Raw genomic sequence first — 21,293 nt, 5'->3', positions numbered from 1 at the left:
CACTTTATCTAAACCACCGCAAAAGACCGGCTGAGAACGTTATATTTCCCTTGCCGGCACGCTTTCTGTAGGAGTAAATCTATTACTTATACACGCACGCACACACGCGCACACACACACACAAACACACACACACACACACACACACACACACACACACACACACACACACACACACACACACACACACACACACACACACACACACACACACACACACACACACACACACACACATATATATACACTCGGACCCACGGATACGCTATCGTAAAAATAGCGTCATCTCATCGTCGTAGAAGTCTACAGATGACTATATTTCATCAGTCAAAACATCAGGAGCAACACTACTGGGCAGAGCTTAAGGCTAGAAGAGACGCGTGCATGCCAAGTGCACTTCGGGCAAAACCCTCCGAGATTTCCGATCGCCTACAGCCCCTCGGATCGGCTCTATTCCATTGCGGCACAATGATGACGTCGGTTCCAGGAAATGCCGGCTGAGAGGCTACCATAAGCAGGCACTTCATCGATCGTCACATATCTGAGCGTAGCTCCGCGCGAATCGCTCTTGTCAAGGCCATCTCAACGAGAGAGTCAACGATAGCTCCTATTATCTATGTAGATATTTATCATCTACGGATACAATATGAAATCGATGTCAAGGAGATCGTTTGATGGACAGTTCGATGCTGAGTGGTTTCCAGAAGCGCAAAAGTTACTCGGTTCTCGACAACTTATCTACACAAGGTACGATCTAAGGCTAAAAAATACCATCCATTTACCACTGCAGCAAAATAGTAATAGAAATTTTTGTTGAAGCAATATGTAATGCAGTAAATCGCTATTGCATAATAATTGAAACAATGCTTAATAATAAAGCAATAAATTTCCTAGATAGGAAAACTACGAAACCTTACATTATTGTAAGGTTTTTTGAAAATGATCGAGGGCCGCATGGATATGCGTCGATAGAAGGTAGACTTAGTGTATTTTGTGTTTCGAAATTTCAGTTTTTCCGAAGAGATGTGTTTCTGCTTTTGGACAGTTTACGGAGTAAAGCATTCTAATTTGGACGTACTTTTTTTTGGTCACCCTGTAAAAGCTGAAATACATTTACCTCTTACTAAAAATAGTGCGTGATTCGGGCAAAGACAGACTACTGTGCATTGTCTTCACATCTGACAAACCCTCCACCAAACCCAAAAGCTTCTGCTTCATCTGAGATTGATGACCCTCATTACTGTCATTTTTCATGCGGTTTTCTCAAATATCAAAAAAGATCTCCATAAGATAAGCTTAATAATATCCGTAGTTTAGATTTAAAGGGCTCAAAGATTCTTCGAAATTTCAAAGGGCTCAAAATAGTTGAAAAAGCCATTTTTGACATACGGAGAGATGCTTTGTAGAGATTCTCACGGCCGACTCGAAGAGTGTAATAGTGATTAGTAGCAATAGCAGGTAAGCCCCGATGCTTAGTCTTCTCCGCTTTGCACCGTTTGGGCTTTCTGGCCGTTCTGTGCTTTTGAACCTTGGCTCAAAATTTAAGGCGGGCTTTTTCTAGTTTCGTGTATGTAAGCAACAGTTCAAATAATCAACAGCTACCGATATCACTTTATGCGCGGTTACTATTAACAAAGCAAAAGGCCTGTTAAAGATGAAAATCGTTAAATAGAGCGCGATCCGAACATATAACCGCGGTAGACGCGGATCTGCTTCTGCTCAGATCTGTTTAAAATCGGATAAGTATAATTACAAGAACCATTTTCAGAAAAAAAAAAATCTGGACATTCGCATTTAGCCTTATGAGAAAAATATTATAATCCACATATTGGTGGTTATAAAAAGGCATTGTGATAAAATTAAAGGGCAGAATTCGACTATCGGCTGTAAAGGGAAGGGTGTTGTTTCCGTTAAGCAAGTGCACTAGTTGTCGGGATAGTTTCACCTGTCAGAGAGCTATATTCGCTGGTTTATGGGTAATCCAAAAGGGCCTAACACGTACTGTTGTCACAGGACAATGTATCTTCCCGTCATTTGGCGCCTGCTTCAGGAGTTGGCAACGACGGCATTCAACTCGGTTGATCAAAACGTACCTCTGTGAAATAGCACTGGCACTCTATGTGGACCCCCTAACAGACCTGCAAAATTCATCCTTTTTCTAGTGTACAGGCCAAGTCAAAAATTTACATACAACTGACACATGCTGGCTAGTATTAGCTATCAGTATGAGTAGCACAGCGGTCTTACGTTCACTTGTGACATTTTCCGGGCTGTTAGGGATAATTTGTAACGAAATTGATGTTACCGTTCCGAAGCTGGCTCTAAATACTTGGATAAAATTGTCAATACGTGTTGGTAAGGAACCCAGTTTAATCACCGGCTTCAACTAGGGCCGCAAACCACTTACAAGACATTTTTTGAATTTACTCGTCCAAGTTTGCGCAAAAAACCTTTTAATGATTACCATGAGTAATGAGGCATTGGTTTGTATACACTTGTCGAAGTTCTGTCGGATACAAGATAAATCCATTGGACCTGATTGAAAATTTCAAAAAGTTAGGAATTTTAAAAAAACGAAAGGGAGCAAAAATCAAAGAAGACTAACTGACGAGGGCGAGACCTGTGTGAAAACCACCATTAGCTCACTAATGTTTAGAACATGCCCTATTTTACATAATAGCTAGTTATTATGACTATGAATCTAGGTAACTAATTGAATGTTTCGAGTTTCACATTTGCAACGCCTTCAGGGATTGCTCCAGCAAAAGTGAAGTGCGCTCACGCCACATACCACCTCATCGAACACATACCACCTCATTACCATTGTGTGTCTAAGCTTATCAAAGCAACACTTCATTACTAGAGCATAATGGAAGCGCTAAAATTTGCTTAATCTTAGTAAGTAAGTTAAGTTTACTTTATAATATGCTTTATTTATAGTTCATGCTCTCGGCGACCGTGTAGCGACACCAGCCTGACTCAAAGGAGTCCAGATTCTTAAAAAAAATGTAGACACGATAAACATGCGCTAAACAGTAAATAGTCTCATCCTTTACCCGACATAATCCCTTATACCTAAAAGTATGAGAATAGAACGTTCACAGCAGCAAAAGAAAAACATATTTTCAACAGTGATCAGCGACACAAAGCCTTTAATCTCGAGTCCATAGTACGAATTTACTTCAGTTTTTAACATGCGTGGCATTCTTGTCGATTTGATCATATTTGCCTATAGGTGGCACTTGGCCCCCTATCGCTGCCCCTCCTCTTGAGACTTTTCACGGACGAGCAGCTTGTAGTATGGCCTAAATATGACGGCCATCTTTTTCAGCCTCTTAAGCATTTTTATCTATCTGTAAACCTACTCGGACTGTTCTTCGTATTTTCATTATTATAAATTTACTACAGATAGCAGTAACAAGTCCTAAACAATCAGGCCAGGTTGACGATGCGACAAACTAGATTAGGTTGCGTGTAGTAAATGTTTTAATATGTTTCAACTATTATTGTGTAAGAGTTTCATTGCTGAGTTGTTGTTAAAAAGTAAATCAAATACAAATTCTGACAAATGGTGTTTTATTTGCATTTTGCTCTGCCATGTTATATTAACACGAGTGTTTTTTTCCGATTTAAATAAACAAGTTCTTTTGAAAAAGGTAGAAATGTACGGCTTTTGAACCAGCCGTGTAAATTTTGTCACACCAGTCGACTGCCGGAGTCACTGCGCCAACGATTTTTAACGATTTCAAAGGACTCTTAGGGGTGCTTAGGTGCACCTAATTAAAGCACGGTGAATGTGTAATGTATAGAGATAGTAATTACCGAAATGACGTACGTCGGAAGTAAATAAGCGGCCAATAGTAATAAGGCTACAGGTAGCGTCCGTAGTGATGTGCAGATTTTCGGTCGTAAAACCCTAATAAAAACCCATAAGAATAAAATCGTGAAGATCAAGCTATAAGCTAAGCTAAACACCTTTTAGCAATAAAAAAAAACGGCATGAGAGTTTTACGAGAGTCGGGTGCGCTATTACAATATCTGATTGGCAAGAAGGCGATCAATACCAATCTGCTAACCGGGTTATACTTTCCCATAGAGGCGATTTTCGGACCCTAGATAACAGCTGTTAGGACAACCAAAGCCTGATAACGCATCAGTGCCAACTCTAGTGAATTGTCATTATCGTTATCATTACTATTACTTTTTACATTGTTTTCTTTGAAAATTTCAGAAGCAACCTGATTTTCTGACTGTGTGATTCTACGGAGCTACCTCTGGTAACAGGGGGCAATCACAGATCACCTGCTTGAACGGCTTAGGTGTAACTATAAATCATTAAGCGACATCTCATTAAGTGGCATGAAACGTGCGTTAATCCTTTCTGGGCTTTCCTTATCTCTCACAGATTGACAAACTCGGCTAACCTGGAGTAATTACCTCTGTAACTCCAATGACTCGGAATAGTTGAAGCTTTAGTAGAATCTCAGGTTTAATGGAAGAACCCCAGGTTTTGTTCACTGGCAGAGATCATTGAAAGCCCATAAGTTTAACTATATTATGTCATAAATTGGGTTTGTAGTATGCCGCTTCTACGGATAGGTGTGAGACTATCGTGAAGCTATGATCATTACCATCATGTAATTGTATGGCTCCTTACCTGTGCACACATTAACTATCGATAACAATTTGCAGTCTGTCAACGTTTCTACTGTAATATAATAAATATATCTAGGTTTTGTTGAAAATATATGTAACCCTGATGAATTTTAGTTGATCGTGGTAATTTGTTGGGCTCATGGCAGAGGGCGAAACGCTCTATGACTGTTCAGAAATTGACGTAGCTCTATGGAAGACCAGTTTTTAAAATTATATTTTACGCAATCTATTTTCACTATTTCCCAGTGAATCCGTAAAAATAAAGAGGTGTAAAAAAACCCAACTTCGATTGATATCTGAAAAAGCTAGTGGATCTGAGATTGTTTAAGCTACACCCTTATCTATAGCTTCATATCATTTCTGCTTTATAGTAAATTTTAGTACTAAATACAGAGTTGCATACCTCTCTGAAGACCCTCTATTTACACACAGCTCACTTTTAACTATTTCCATAAACTATAGCAGAGCTGTTACGCGAGGTCACTAGAATGGCGACGCATACCTGCAAATATTATTTATATAGTGAGGCGGGATAATGGCTACCGTCTTTCTTTCTTTTCAGGAAGTCTAATCAAACAAAAGGCCCTCATACCATCTGTAAGTGGCACTTCGCACGTCCCAAATTTACTCGATGGGTCGGCATGCACTCAAGACCCATCCGCGCTTAACCCTGTAATGGCCATCATTTCTAATACGGAATAATTGACATGTGTAATTAACCTAAGCTTTGCTTCAGCTCGATATTAGACACGAGACTACGACAGGTTTTTTTTTCTTATTACCCCCTGCGGATCGGCGACTCTACAAAACCACCAACAGTTTTGTCTGAACTCTTATTTACCCACAACGACACCCTTCAGGTAGCCGCATGACGTCTTTCCATTGATGAAACCTACCGATTATTTACACGGGGTCAGTTAATTTCGCAAGGAACGCGTGTACAGAATTTGCAGAATGCTTTAACTCGTTGACAGAACTTGGCGCCTATTTCAAAATAGATTTCACTTATCGTTAGAAGCTTTTATATATTTAAGTAGTGCGCTTACTACGTAGATGTAGGCCACCTTTACTGTCCACTTTTATTGTCGATGCAAAATCAAAAACGGTACTATTTGTATAGGAACTTTTTAGAACTTTTACTATAACTTGAATATTCCTTACGAGACCAGTGCTCGTAAGCCGTCTCAAACCCGTTGAGTCCACCTACGAAAATAGAATCGCTGACTGACAAATAATTAATCTGTCTTATTTTTTAGGGCTGCACACCCTTTGTCGACCGTTTGCGGAAAGCAATTGGCCATAGCAGTGGAAAAGCTGAGAGATAGAAAGCAAAAGTTGCATAGATAATCACCTAAGGACAGGTGAAAATGACGTTTGAATCAGCCTAACTCTCGCTTAATTTTATAGCTGAAGAGTAAGAGCGGGATTCGTTTGGGATCCCCAAGGTCCGAAATCATTCTAGTCTATGCCGCGAATCATTCTGTTCCAGAAAAATCTGCCTTTTACCATTATGCGAAGCTCATTCATTATACAACACTGGTAGCCATATCTGAAAGTTGAGTCGAAAAGTAAACCTTATTCTGGAATAAAAGGCTAGTTAATAGTAATATATCGGAAACTTAACGCGATGCTACAGCTTGTTTTCCCTGATGTGTTTTTATTTAAATATACTTTCAAGGTATCGCTCGTTATCGTACATTGTACCACTAACGGCCAAATGAATATCTCTCAGGGTCCGTTACCAATATGCTAGCCAGCATAACATTGTACATGATGCCACTACGCATAAGCAGGCCACAGCGCTCCCGGCCGCTCCTACAACATCGCGAGCGGATCTCCAAGTAGAAGAGGGCCGGTCAAATAAAAACGCTTTTTCCTGCTCATTATCCGGTGGTGAGGGTTCTACCTAGTACTATGCGCGTCACATCATACATAATTTGTCGTTCAGTGAACCTAAGTAGGCCCAATAGGTTGTAGTTGTTGGATGCCGTACCCAGTCAGTGGTAGCGGCGGGTCGAACAGTCAACTCTGCTACCCGTCCAAGTCCGTGTACTTATCGCATCGAGTGCTCACGATAGCCAATCAACGATGGATCTGTCATAGTTCATTGCGCCTGATGACAGCTCGTTGAGTGATCGGTTTCGTCACAACGCGGCGATGGACGCTGGGCAAGATCAGAATGACTAGCGCAAACAGCCAATGAGGAGTGAAGGAGTTAGGTCTGAGACGCACCGGCTATGAGCCCTCCCAACTATAGAACACGTACGATGACCCGATGTGATCAGTTAGTCTTTCACATCTTTTCTATATGGAACTAAAGTGCATACACTCAAATCAAAGTCAGACTTCGGGTGACACTACTGGGATCCGTGACGGTCGAAGTTGCCGAGACCCATTGCAAATGTCAAAAACAACAATATTCAATAAAAATAAGTTGACGATGAGCAAGTTGTACGCCTTAATTTAATTGAGAGTCAGTGTATTCATCATTGTTTCTACCATCGAATCGTACAACGGAATGGGTGCAGTCTCGTAGATAATTTCCATCTATTCATTCCTTGCGGACAATGTGAGCATTGTTCAGCATCTACTTTACGAATCTATTCAAGGTTAGACGAGCTTCCTCGTTTGATGGGCTTTGGTCACTGTAGTGGTAGTGTTACGTCACGTATCTATCTATTCCTTTATGTTGTTCCTTTAAGATGCGTTAGATTTCGAGGGGAACGATCGCGACGACAACCATTATGATGTGTCCTTGACGAAAAGAAAAACGTAAACGCTTATTACTAAGCGTCTTTGGTATCATTGCGGACAATTCGTTGCGGGATAGGAAGATTCGTCCAAGCATATTTTGTAGGAAATCTTTGTACGGCCGGACTAACTGGTGCACTTCAGACAAAAACTACTCAGTCATTCGTAACTGCAAGTTAATCTCAATGAAGTGGGAATAAAGATACTTTTTTTTTTTTTTTTTTTTTTTAATAGATATACCAAGTGAAATAATGCTTTGGTAATTAGATAGACCGTTTTGCTTTCTCGAATGTATAAATATAAATCTAATATTAATATTTGACGCTTTAAAACTAGGGATCTGAGATACGACGTTGGTTACAGTTTCGGCTTGTGTGATATGTACAGACCTCGCATCGATTCATAACGTTAGGGCCTTCTCTGGTGTATATGTTTTTTTTTTTTTTTTTTTTTATTTCGTATGTTTGTATAAGCAATGTGCAAAATAGAAACATATATATTGTATGTATGCATCGTGAAGAATTTGCAGATGATTCCTAATGCCTCGACAAGCTTGTCAGTAGCGAAAGCAATTTGGTCCAAAAAGCATCTCGTTAACAAATAACATAGTACGATTTAATCTTTTTACTGAATTGTAGAGTGTTATCGACAACAAGCTCGGCTTTGGCGATTATAGACCTACCCTTAATATTACTAAGATAATATCATCAGGACCTTTGACGTTATTCCGTCACAGCTTTTCACGTGTCTGCTTGGATGATTGTTTGTCTGTTATTTACAATATGAGCTGCAAAGCGTTCGAACGCGTCCATTACATATTGTAAAGACTGAGTTGTGGCCATATCTCGCCGTCCTAAAACATAAAAATAGGGTACCGGCCTCTATGTGTTCAGACAGGCTTTTGGCCGCCAAGCTATGAACGAAGCCTGAATGTAGGAGTTCATTGGTTAATCAGTAGTCTCGCGACGAGCAGAAAGAGCTCTGAAGACAAAGTCGTTATTCTGGACGGCATGTCGCACCAAGAATAGAAGAAAACTGTATAAGAGACAAAACGATCAGGGCCGAGCGATGGTCGAATCGACGAGATAACAAAGGGTTAGGTATCTCCCATTAAATCTGACCGTGATTACCCCAAAGGAGGGAACTGGATTTCAATTATTTGGACATATACACGGGACGCAGAGCCCGATCCTTTTTTCACATTATTGTCGTGCACAGCTTTCGACCACCAAAATAACTGTTTCTATATAGAAACTGTTATATTTTTAACGGATAGTTAGCAGGAAAAGGTTGAAACTTTCGAAATAAACATACCAAGAAAATTAAATAAAACGAAGATTTAAATTTTCAACTAAATCGAACTTCCTACCCATTTTATCTTGAATGTCCTTTGATGAAATGAATTTTAAAGACATCTGTTCAGCTAATGGAAGCAATAGGCTCTTATATTTGAGGCACTTAATACTGCTGCATCTTGTAGCTAGCATAGGTTTAGGTTAATGAAAGGCCACTTACTTATCGCATGGACAAATCATGCCAATCTAGACAAATCTAGGAAAAGTTCTATTATGACCTTAGCCTTTTTAGCTGTGTTACGTATATATAAGAGCCAATTCGACGGTCAAATTTTCCACTTCCCATGCCCATAGATTGCAACAGGGAATATTTCCTAATTATACTGCGCGGCCGTCCCGCTATCGACATACAGATTTCGGCAGCTTTCGAGTGTGTATATCTCTGTAGTTTCTCATTAGTTTAACGCACTTCAGTGAAAGCATCGAACTACTACCCAGTTTTAGGACCACTGTTCCAAGATTGACCGAGCCATAATTTAGGCTCTCCCACCTTTAGCTGTGTTTAGTTCTACAAACAATACCCGTCCTTCACTTAGGCTGTACAAACATGGCAGCTCGAATAACAAAAGGCACAATATCCGTTTGTTGTCTAGAGATCAACGAGATATAGGCAGATTTTATCGAAGACTAGTTCTATTATCTTATTTGATGATATATGAACTTTGATCACACTTACAGCCGGTACTAGTATCCAAGTGTTTTTCATTAGTGCTTCTCAAAATAAACGAATACTCGAGGCCCGGACGAATGTTTGCCCCTGTTACCTGAAGTGGCCGATTTTCATGTTGCGGAATCGTTATAATCGTATTACTAAGGCAACTACCTAAACGACACAAATTTTTAATTAACACAACATAGGTTCATTTTGGCCTAAACGAACCATTTTTCATAGCGCTCTTCACTAGCTGTATGATTCCTTTGTCATACTTTGCTGAATTTCAGAAAGTATCTACAATCATAGATAGAAATCTTCCTCTAAAGGTGCTAAGTCAGCGCTTCAAGTGCTTACTGGTAAAGATGAAGAATAATCAATACTGAGCATGCATAACAATATACCTGGAGCGGTTGTTTTTTTCGAAGAAAGCGTCCACCTTTTTGAAGACTGTTCCTCCCCCAGAGACCCCCCGTGATCCCAATTTGTGAAGAGTTATGGATCAATTCTGGCCACACAGATTCGGATCAACAGGGTAAATCTGTGGAGGAACTGGAAGGAACTGGCTTCAACTCGTACACGTTGATGCGGCGGCTACGCGTATAGCTTTACTTGAGCTCTGACCGAGTCACGGCGATAGCGGAACGTCATCCCCATAGACGTGCGCATCTCATACACTTTGCCATATGGTGATGTTCGGTTCAGCCACTGGCGACAAATGAATAAAGTGACTATTAAACGGTAATCAAAAGATATATGTAAGCACGAATATTCGTTCATGACAAAGGGGCAAGTACTTCGCTGAAAATTAATTATTTCAAGCCTGCAAATATATACGAGGTGTAGCAATATGAGACCAATAAATATTAAATCTGAATAGATTCTGTCATCGAGTAAAAAACAGTTTGACAACATTACCTTGCTGACACTCTATTAACGACCATCACTCTGAACACTCAGTTATTGATGATCCACATAAAAAAAAAACTATAATCTTTCCGCTTGCTGTTTTTCTGGGGAACTTTGTATTACGCCTGCTGAAATATGTCTGGAGAACAACCGCAGTCCGAAGACGCTGGTAAAAATCGCGTTCCTCCCATATAGCCGTTAAGTTAAATCGAATTTGTCCTTTAAACGAATCCTGTCCCTGTAGACACAGAGGTCATAACAACAGCAGTATTGACTACACTTTTAATAGCGGCGATCGGCTCCACACAAATTGCAGAAAACACAGGAACAACTTGTTTAGCCCATAAACAGAAAATAGGCCTTGTCGAAACAGATGTCGGGTCGGACTGTTGCGGCCACGAGCGAAAACTGATGACGGTGACGACTAAAACAAAAAGCGAGTCAAATTAATATCGTTTAGGTAGCAGCAGGAATAACAGCGATAATAACCACTACGATATGGCCGCAGGATGCCCGAAGTCGGTACATACGCGCACTGAACCCGTGCTTCAGCACTCACAGAAAAATTGTCTCATAGCAAGCAGAATTTATAGGTGTTTACTGTGTGTGGACATTAGGGCCTGAAAGGTCGTAGCAGGAAGCGATTTTAGTTATTGAACTGTTGGGAAATTATTTGGTGTTATTTTTTCTGTTTGCTCGGCAACATTTTTATCTATAAAAACTAAATCAGCGGACTGGCATGAATCTACAGTATTTCAACAATCATCAAAAAAACGGATATCTAGCTAGCTTCAATCCCAAGTCCGCTTGATTCCACTTAGCTAGCGAGAACTTAAACAGCGCAATTTGTCCACTATTGCTTATAAAGGGACCATTTTTTACTTTCGAGGAAAACATTGCCCTGCGTTAGTTTGTTTACAAAAAACAATTTGTAAGCCATCAAGTTCCGCAACGTCATAGAAACTTGACGTGTTATTATGGACCGCTAATCATATTTAGCTAGTACATTGCTTTTCGGTTCAGTTACGATTAGCAAAAACTCCATTCTCTTCACTGTGTACCCGATAGTAAGCTCACACGAGACACTCAGTTCTAAAAAAGATAGATCATACAGAGCTAAATTGATTTTTACCAGTTCCGCTAAGAACCGAGTAACGACCTGGTGGCTCCCTTTAGTAACACCGAACCACATAATTTCATTGCCGTTTTAAAGTTACCGCGACATGAGGCAGCTTCGGTAACCCCATGTACTGCCTCCTTCGCCTGAGGGGTATCCCATGGCGGAAATGTGAAGCGACACAAGGACTATCGTTTACGAGAAGTAGTGCTCTGAATGCTCAACTCTTCTCCCAACAAACGTCAGTGCACGAACTCAATTCTGCTACTCGGGTCACAGATAACTCAGGTTGTATCAAAGCTTAACCGGTCTTTCTCTCATTCAGTTTGCGCGTTTCAATGTATTATAGATCGGCGCACATTTGCGTATTGAATATGGCCGTTTTTCGTCTAGCGCGCAAGCAGAATTTCACGGTTACGGCAACAATTACACAGGTTCTCTGCCGAACCCACTTCTGGTCCGCCAATGATTCTGTTAGCCATCGTAAAAAGTTCGGTCAGTACTTATCAATGTTGGATGGTATCCTATCGAAACTAGTAGAACGGCAAAGAGCGCTCTTAAGTTGAATCGAGATACCCCGTCGAGAAACGTCGTTTTCTCGGTAGCTCGGTAATTGGCCTTGCATGTAGATCAGACAGGGCTGTTTCGAGTGTACGTCGTTTGTGGGGTTAGTTTGGAGAGAATGCGCTATGAGTTTAAAAGATCCAACTTGAGACAGGTATGCCGGCAGCACACAGCTATAAGGGGCTCAGGAGTTTGCCCGAGTGTGGTCCCCAGGGACCACAGATCCGTCTTCAAGGTAATTTCGTTCTGACTTCATTTTTGACGTTTTAATATACACAAATATAAGGGTGTTAGAAGAGCAGGAATACATAGCGCTACTGAATTAAATAAATGAACCAACACCTCGATTGTATACCTAGGACACGTGTGGACCAGAAGAGTTTAAAAATTGATAATATTTTTCTTATGTGCCTACTCTCTTGCAAACAGTTTTCATTGAAAATGGCCTTCGGATTAGGATAGAAATTCATTATATAGCAAACAGGAACACAGGTGGGGTGGTCCAGGTTCGAAGCCGGGCGTAGACACGCGGATCGTTTCGTGCTAGAGGCGGCTAACGTCCGAAGCAGTGCTTTACGGCAGGTCCAATCTCATAAGAATCCAAACATTTGTAGGTAAGGTGGGAAAAATAGATATTTCTATACTATATTTTACATTGGGCATGTAAATTAAATTATGGCAAGAAGTAAAAATTCACTTTAAACTATACTATATAAGCGATATGACATCAAAAAGTAAATTAAAGGTTTTTCTAATTATTTAAATAAAAGATTTGTCATAGGCTAACACTTGCCTGGGTCGCCCAAGTAACGTTTCCCAACTTCTTTACCCCATTCAGCCTTCTGGTGCTTTTTTTTTTTGTCCTGGTTCGAAATAAATTTTCATTTAATTTACAACGTAGACATGCTGCTTTAAGCAACCAGTTTCGGCCTGTACTCTATTTGAACAATAAAAATCAAAATTGAGAGAATTCAGCCTTAGCAAAAATAAGGGGTAACACTGATAATAGGGTACGTGATGCTCTGTCTGAAAATAAGGAAATTAAGTATTTCGTGCAGCTTCATAATGTTACAACATCTAACAGATATGACGATGTTGATGCCCAGGCTGATAAACGTACGAGCGCTGTTTCGATGAAAAACGTATAAATCTGCTACTTAATTTCTTACCATTATATATTTACTTGAACCCCCTAGACGACCACTGAAATTGTTTCCAATTTTCAAATAACTTATGCAAAAGTATCTGTGGTGATACAAAGTATAAAATACTTCCACAATGGTTTCAGTAGGTTATACACAATAATCAGTGGGAAAATTTTGCATGGTAAAATTTATAGAGCTTCAGCGATCTTACGCTCGAACTGTTATCCCGCTCTGACTTTTCATTACCGTATATAACAATGGGATTAGTAATCTCATTAATTATACACTGCATGCATTACAATAAACAGGTGTTGGCCTACCTAATGTTGACGAGCATACCTCTCATGATGAGCATCGAAGGCTACTGTTGTTCGCAATTGTACGGCTTAAGTTCCTGTTAATCGGCCGAGAACAAGGTGAGTCCTAAAGATAGTGCGTTATCTAGAGGTCGCGGAACTCTCAGCTGACTGGAGCCCTCGTCTGAATGAGCATTGTATAACGGCAATGAAGTTGATTCCTCCATCGGAACTCATTTGCCTACTAAGATGAACAAATTGCAGAACGTAAGATAAGTGACAGATAGGCCAGACACCCCACCTTACAATGGCGCGTTTTTCAGCGACAGACGTTTTTAGATAAATGTATTGAGTTCTTGTTCTTTTTCTTTTACTAGTTGACAATCTGCGCCCACTAATCGAGTTCAACAACGGTGTTTTCTATCTTCCAGGATCTCTCATCACCCTTCCACCTATGCATCGGTACCAGTTCGCATCGTTTCATGGTGTTTGCTACAACCGTTGACCCGTTTCTTAGTGACCCGATATGTCTATAGCGTTATTGTGGGGAATATGAAACTTGATTCTATTTATGAGCTCGTTCATACCGGTCGGTGACGAGTAATAGATGAACGACGGCGAATGATGCCAAGAAAGTATGTCCGAAAATTTTGAATTGACTCTTAAATTCGACAGGGAGTCAGCCTAAGTCATTCTGTCAGAGGTCGATTCGGGGGGTTGGACTGGTGGTATTCATGCAAGATGCTTCTTCGCTGACTGATTTACGATGCCTGGATACTGACCTCTTCCCCCTGCAGCCAAAGGTGCGATGCGGGCGAACAGCAGATATCAAAAAAAAAAAAAAAAGTAACTGGAGCGGCCGATAGTTTTAAACAGAGGGACACACGTACACAGATCGGCCAGCGCTCACCAGTTAGTCAGAATCTAGTCAGAAGCAGAGACTATCGAAAGAAGACTACAAATCTCGTAAGGTTTCGTTCGGAGGTCCCACGATTCTTTCCTCCCGGTATCACACGGCGAAATGGTCGAACGTTGAGAGAGACAAAAGGGACGAGCGGCCGCTGCCAGCGGCGGTGGCGGCGGCGGCGACGACAACTAAAAAGAACAGGGCAGCAGAAGCATCAATAAATGCAACAATAACGTCAGCGGCAGCAGTAGTTTACGAAGAACCTTTTCGAGCTGAACCCTCCCGCCAGTCATCGAAGCAGTATCACACCTATTGTTTCTAAGGCAAATGCTGTCGAACACTTCAGGTACAGGCTTTTAGGACCGACTTTCCAGCCACGTTGTTCGCGAAAGGGGACACTTTTGACAGGATCCGTTGCCTATCTGTTGCATGTGTGCGAATAGAAAAATCTTTGTAAGTTAGGGGAGAAACAGCTTTACAGCCACGCAGAAATGGTCTTGCTATGCGCAGGTCCGTAGTACAACTGTAGGCCGTATTATAAAGCGTATGCGGGGCCTGCTCGAAGTGTTCTTGTGGCGTCGCAGCGAATGCATGGACCTAGGACCGATAATCAGAGACCAGGAGGATTAGCCTACATTTTTACATTCGATACGCATGGCTGCAACAGTGACTTACTTTAACGGAGAACATCAAACCAGCGCCATATTGGAGTGCAATCGTGAATACATTCACAACCAAATACTTCCAGTTCCCACACAATGTCTGAGTTGTAAACGGTGATCCGGATGCGGTGTGCGTCAAAAAAGCGTAAGATACGAATGCAGTGTTCAGGTCAGTGCTGATATGTGGACACTCTTCGTCATAACAACAGTGCTCTAAGTTAACAACAAAATCCAACAGTTCTATATTGTTGCTACACTGGTTCTCGAAAATGGACCCCCGCTGGAAGCGCCATGCAAAAGTCGCGTCGCGCTGGCTTCAAAAACTGGCAGCGTCTCCTTTCAAGCGCTCACGTATCGACCTAAGTACGTCGGTCGCCCCGGCAACTGTCGCACCACATTGAAGTCACGCTGCCACAACTAGAGCTGAATGGCGAGATTACGCACATGGGCTGTGAGGTCGTTCACCTTGGTAGGACTATTGCCGCTGTCCTAAGGATTCAGGCCAATAAAGTGCCGGACGCCGTATTCGCGGTATCGTATTTCGCTATAAGTCTGCCACTTACTCAATGAGCTCTCAGCATCGTTCAAACTGGGCAGAAGACGAGCACTTGCACTCGAACTTATTGTCACACATTGTCACCAATGGACCTGCTCGTTGTTAGTCAGCGGGGGCCAGGCTGTACGATGCGTTGCAGTAAGCCAGACCCAGATAGCAAAGCGAGACGGCCTGGTTATTCTCAGACAAAAAACACATCATTATTTTTGCCTGTTGAATGATATCTTGCTCCCCAGTATGTAGTGAGGCTGATCGCGGCTCGTTTCCATTTGTTTGGTGGAAATCAGCATCAGAAGCGGCCCGGCATTGAAACATGGCCAAATAGAGAAAAGGCTTGATATACAACGGGTTCGGCTGACCAAGACCAGCTGTATGCTACTGTTGATGTTCATTTTCGCAGAGGGAGTTTGCGTAACGGTGAAGGTCACCTCTGATCGACACAAATAACTTCGATGACATTCATCTTTCCGTAACCCAGGGGACATTCGCTGTTGTCAGGGCATCCATAATCACTAGCGTGGTTTTCATTCGGGAATGCCAGCTCACGATAGGTACTCAACTAGACACGTTCGCACCGAATTTGCTCAAGGTGGGCAACCAGGGCCCCGAACGAAGTCCAAGTTCATTATAATGGCCACATTTTTCTAGCCGGCGTCATAATATGCGCGCCATCACGGCAAACATTGGTGGCTGTGACGGCGGCCGTCGTTGCAATCGAGGCATCAGTAGCGTTTTTATTTGGTTACGCCTGAATCAACTTGCTTTATTTTGTCCCTGCGTGGCAACTCAACATCAGATCAAACTTACGCGGTGTCACACTCAGCCAATCTTGCAGTTAGCCATTGTTAAGTCAGCGTTGCTTATCCCAATAAAAGGTGCAATTTCGCCGAGTAGAAATGAAAAACTTGAGTCAGTATTGCCGTGAACGATAAGTCGCTATCGCTTCAGACGACAATTTTTGAGAGCCTTCACCAACAGAGCTACTACGACTGTCGGTGCGTCGCAAAGCCTCTGACAAGGCAACACGCTCTCGCAGGACGAAAAACACCACACATCAGTTAAGTGGACAAACGGCCAGGTGGACATACAGACAGACAGGCCGCTCGACCGACCAATCGATCGTCTGACTAGCTCCAATATTCAGACTCCGGTTAGCGGAACCTAGAGAGCAATTGCTATCTAGCTCCTATCCATGCGGGAAACGCATTTAGCGGCGACAGAGGCTACATCGCCTGGTCACTCCAAGCTCAAGCTTCGAGTTCGTTTACTGCGATTGTTGCTTTCGTATGCTGACTGTTCCTGTTTTTCCAAGTTCTGCCATTTCCGCTGCGACAGCTGCTGTTGGTACAGAACGGAGGACCGAATTCATAGAGCACGACGACTACTCATGGAAATGGAGCTATCGAAACGACGATGCCACGGTCGTACACCTCTCGCATCATCTATTGCCGCCGCTCGGAATCCCACAGACCGCCAAACAGAGTCGGCATGCCAGCGGCAGTAACACGGACAGCAGTGGCAGCCACGACGACGAGGACGCCGCCATGTTGGCCTGCTCATTATGTGGTCCGCCCATAGCGAAGCCAGAGCGGCCAGACAGCTGCTGCCTGGCGCGGCCGCCGACCGCGAACAGCCCGCGAACGACAGATCGAGCCACAGAGCAAACGAACGAATGAACAGGCAACGTACCCCTGCCTATCTGCCTTGAGCCTGGCTGTTCCTCAGTTTGACTCGTCCAGCCCGCACTCATCTAGCCAACCACTCATACATCTGACAGTTCCTGGGTAGGCATCGAGTAGAGGTGTGGACCGGTGGGAAGTCGCCGGCTGCCGCGGCTTCGTCAGCGGCTGAGTCGAGCTGAGCAAGAACGAGTCGCCATCAACATCAACGACTAATGCGCCAGCTATTGTTACTAACGCTACAACCGCGGACACTGTTGTCGTGGATGCATTTGTGCCAAACGAAGGGAGCACTGCTTGGCGACGCTCAGCCGACGCTGTTCTCAGCGCGGAGGGTCGGTTATAGCAGTAATAATAATAATAATAATTGTATATAATGGTAATAGGGTAATGATAGCATTCATAGTATCCAGCCCGTCATACAGCGGCGGCACCGAGTGCGTTCGGCACAATACAAGTGACGTTATGACAGCGCTAGGAACTGTGCTGAGCCCGTTTCTGTGGCAGGACTGCGCGCAGCGACAATTGTCGTCACCTACAGAAACTGACGCTATTGGTCGCGCTGCGACTGTGATATCGGCTGCTGTTGTGCAGGAACCATACGTCGATGTAGGTGATGTTGGTTATAGGCCGTAGACTTTAGGCCATAGGTATGATGGCTTGTCGATTTTCTGGTTCGTGACGCCATCTGATGTTCTGTGACACGGTGTTTGGGAGTTGTCGATGCAGTGGGAGCGTCCTTGGAATCCTGTCGACTGGTGCCGTCGTTACTGTGGCAATAGACGCGGCGAATAAAGCAGCTCATCTAGTGACGGTCGCTGAATGTCAGAGCCACTGATGGGATCCGATGGTAATAGTAATAGCAAGCCCCGGCGAACGCCCAGATCTAACGAAATGTCGCGTTTGGTCGTTTGCGCACTTCGTAGATAGTATTGCAGTTGCCACAGTTTCTCGTCTCGTCGATGTTCATTGGGCGACTGTCGCCCTGAGTCCTCCCGGGTACATCAGACTCGAGTGCTGGCTCAACGCTGTGTCATCTCGTTGATGCTCGTGAGGTGCGCCGTTGTCGCCATTCGTGTTTGCTGTTGGCTTGTGTTTGCGGGTTCACTTAAAGCAACTGAGTTCAAATTAGATTGAAGCTAGTCTGGACTTCGTGCGGATTCGTCCGATTTCGTCCGGGACTCGAAGGAAATCGGCGGCTGTGCTGCAAGCTCCAGCAAAATGGGTACGCCCCAAACGCCCAAGCACACGCTTGCTGACGAAAGCTACTAACCCGGCCGGGGACTTGCTGAGGCTCTGACTAAGGCAACTCTCATTATTGTCGGGAGCGGCGTCGTCGTTATTGTGCACTCCGTTGGGTCGCTGGGTCGCTAGCCGCTCGTTGCGTCGGCTCTTCCAGGAATTGAATAGCAAGACAGCGGCACCCCGCCCCGGTTGGGAAATTTTTAAACGAATCCCAAGTTGCTGCGTCTAGCTAGCATCGCTTCGGGTGCTCTGAGATCAGGACGCACGGCCTGGTACTTCACCGCTGCTGCTCCGCCGATGCTGCACTGTCATACGGCCGTTCCGGCTTATCCTGTTCAGGTCTGAGGATCGGCCATGTTCTCTTCGAGGCAGCATATAGTGACAGGGCGAAACGATGGTGCTTCGGCCTGCACGAAATGTGTATGGCTAGCGTCGACACGGATTTCAGACGACAAGATTAAAAACTTTGGCCTGCGTAGAATAGCCAGACAGAGCTCCAAAGTGCACAATATTGTGAATGGTTGTGTGTGCATATCGTTTGGAACTGACAGCATCTCACCATTGTATATCGAGCCAGGATAGATAAATGGCAGCAATCAAAAGTCAGCTCTGACGACGGCGAATTCAAGCAAGCTGCGGAAGAGACCGCTTACTTTATAATATTCTTATTTGAATGCGACTGCTTGCTAAACTATTGATATGGAAGTGGACACGGCGCTGCGACACTATCAATAAGTATTGGGCGGAAATACCTGGTAACAGCCCTTATTTAATCAAACCGTATGACATAAAGCCTGTTTTCCATTCAACATTATGGCTTTTTATGTCTATGTCTGCACATTCGACAAAAATCGATAGGGGAACCGTACAAATTTCTGTTCAAGAAGAATCATTTAGAAGGTCAATTATGCCAGTGATCATAGGCAGGTCCTTGTGTGACGTGTGGTGTGTCCTAGTACACCTGACTCAATTTAGGAGGTCACGGTATTTCCTGTTGACAGAAGAAAGTGTATTGTAATGTAAAATGTAGTTGCGTGACTGGATCCTACGGCACACCTACGGGAATTGTCTATCGAATGCGCCGAATTCAGTAAAGTTGTCCAGTTTCCTTAATACATCTCTCTGTCGTCAATCAAAAAAAAAGACGGTACTTAGCTTCCTGTCATACAGCCGTTTGGGTCGCAACGCGTCATCTACATACGCAGCACTGTTAAGCGCAAATGATCACCCATCCTTTTCATCAGATTTAGGTGCGTATTCTAAACGTGCCAGCTTTATAGTGGGCACAGGTATCAGGCGAATGTTTCTCATCGGATTTTCTCGAGGTCGCTCATGACGCTCCGTTGCTCTACCGAGCCGTCTACGGCATGTTTTCGCTGTTTCAACTATACTCTTGACATTGATTTGACACAGATCTAAAATGGCCAGGGGGTTGTTAAGCCTTCTTGCCGAACGTAGGAAGTAAGATGAATGAAATAGCAGTACATCCAATGACGCGTAGAGACCTAAGAAAAGTTGGCCTGAACTTTTTCCAACGTCAAGCACTAAAGTCGTGAAGCCGTGAGTTCCGTTCCGTAGACGTGGATGCACTTGGCAGTGAACATGTTGTGCGCGTGAAGTTATAGAATCTTGTTAAAACTTTTCGTCAACCAGGTCTTCCATTCCATTTTCAATTATATAACGATAATGATGAGAGCTGTGTCTATGCTAGATTATAGATAGGCGTTTTCACCTTATATCGAACCCATTGGCCTAGTTCTTTTCTATTAATGTTAGCCTTAACCTAAATTATTTAGCGTCGAACACCTTCGTATATTTTCCAGGCGACCATCCATTATTAATATCGTTACAAATATATTTGCAGGCAAAACGAATCTGTCAAACGCTGTGCAGCGGTAAGCGTGTACAGGCGAAAGTTCCCCCTTCTCTGTGAAGCTTTAACGGCATGAACTACTTCAATAAACGCGACGTCATCAATCGTTCAATGGAACATCAGCTATTTTGACATTAGTCAAACATTGGCTGCTCCTTGTCATTGTGAAATTTGCCTACTTAGAATGTATTAGAAATAAATCCATAGGAACACCTCTGCTGCATCGATAGGCTTATACATGAGTGCTTACTTTTGCGTTCAGATAAATAGAAAAAAAAATATATACATAGTTGAACAACGTCACTCAGTATAATAGTCAGTGCCGTTAGAATATCTAACGGACTTCACTATAATTACATAGTAACTATATACTAAATAAGTGATCATCAGCGGAGGGTAGAGGTGACGTTTCTAAGGTATTGAGTAGTGGCCAATAACAACTTTTGATCTTCCTAAGAAACAGCGCTTTGACGTCCGTTAGCAGAAGTGGGGTCCATAACTGGCTCCATCATACGGCCGTATATATAGTGTTTGTTGACATGTCGAAAGAAGCACGAGTCATCAACCAATACTGACTGAGCTCAATCCATTCCGCGAAACATTATATAGCCGCATATAGTACTCGCTCGGCTGATTTTATTATGAGCCATTGTTTCGAGTAAAACACTAGGACTTACCTACCGGCTGGTGTACTTATTACTTTGACGGAGTCGTTTTTTTTTTTTGTTTTTCTTCTTTCCCATAGCACATCACAATGAGCTTCAATCAAGGGGCGCGCTGCTGGACGAGAATAACAACAGTAGTTTGTCAGAAACTCGTCAAAGTTACATAAGACCTTTTTACATAAACATTACCTTTTCTGAGAATGTATAGTAATAGTAACTGTTTTACTCCCACATGTAAAACTGCACATATATAACTAGCGT

At 43.0% G+C, this 21,293-nt stretch overlaps 1 protein-coding gene across 7 annotated transcripts; it reads left to right on the top strand.

Moving 5' to 3' along the window:
• Positions 1-261: 261 nt before the first annotated feature.
• LOC111242905 (uncharacterized) lies at positions 262-20,602 on the top strand. Of its 7 annotated transcripts, none has more exons than XR_015323528.1 (5): positions 262-747; positions 4,232-4,366; positions 5,219-5,568; positions 5,913-6,017; positions 6,335-7,202. XR_015323528.1 is itself a non-coding variant. In XM_086983390.1 (4 exons), exons 1-4 carry the CDS (start codon positions 675-677, stop codon positions 20,441-20,443), a joined length of 303 nt encoding a protein of 100 aa, XP_086839516.1. In that variant the 5' UTR covers positions 262-674; the 3' UTR covers positions 20,444-20,602. The 7 variants fall into 7 exon arrangements, 1 of the variants encoding a protein (XP_086839516.1); XR_015323531.1 differs by having other exon boundaries at positions 5,219-5,253; positions 6,335-7,199; XR_015323532.1 differs by lacking the exon at positions 5,913-6,017 and having other exon boundaries at positions 5,219-5,253; positions 6,335-7,198.
• Positions 20,603-21,293: the final 691 nt, after the last annotated feature.

This window comes from Varroa destructor, unplaced genomic scaffold (genome assembly GCF_002443255.2).
Source record: "Varroa destructor unplaced genomic scaffold, Vdes_3.0 BEIS01000001.1, whole genome shotgun sequence".
Taxonomy (NCBI): Eukaryota; Metazoa; Arthropoda; class Arachnida; order Mesostigmata; family Varroidae; genus Varroa; species Varroa destructor.
Note: the sequence above shows the minus strand (reverse complement) of the source record. Positions and strands in the feature narration are given on the sequence as shown.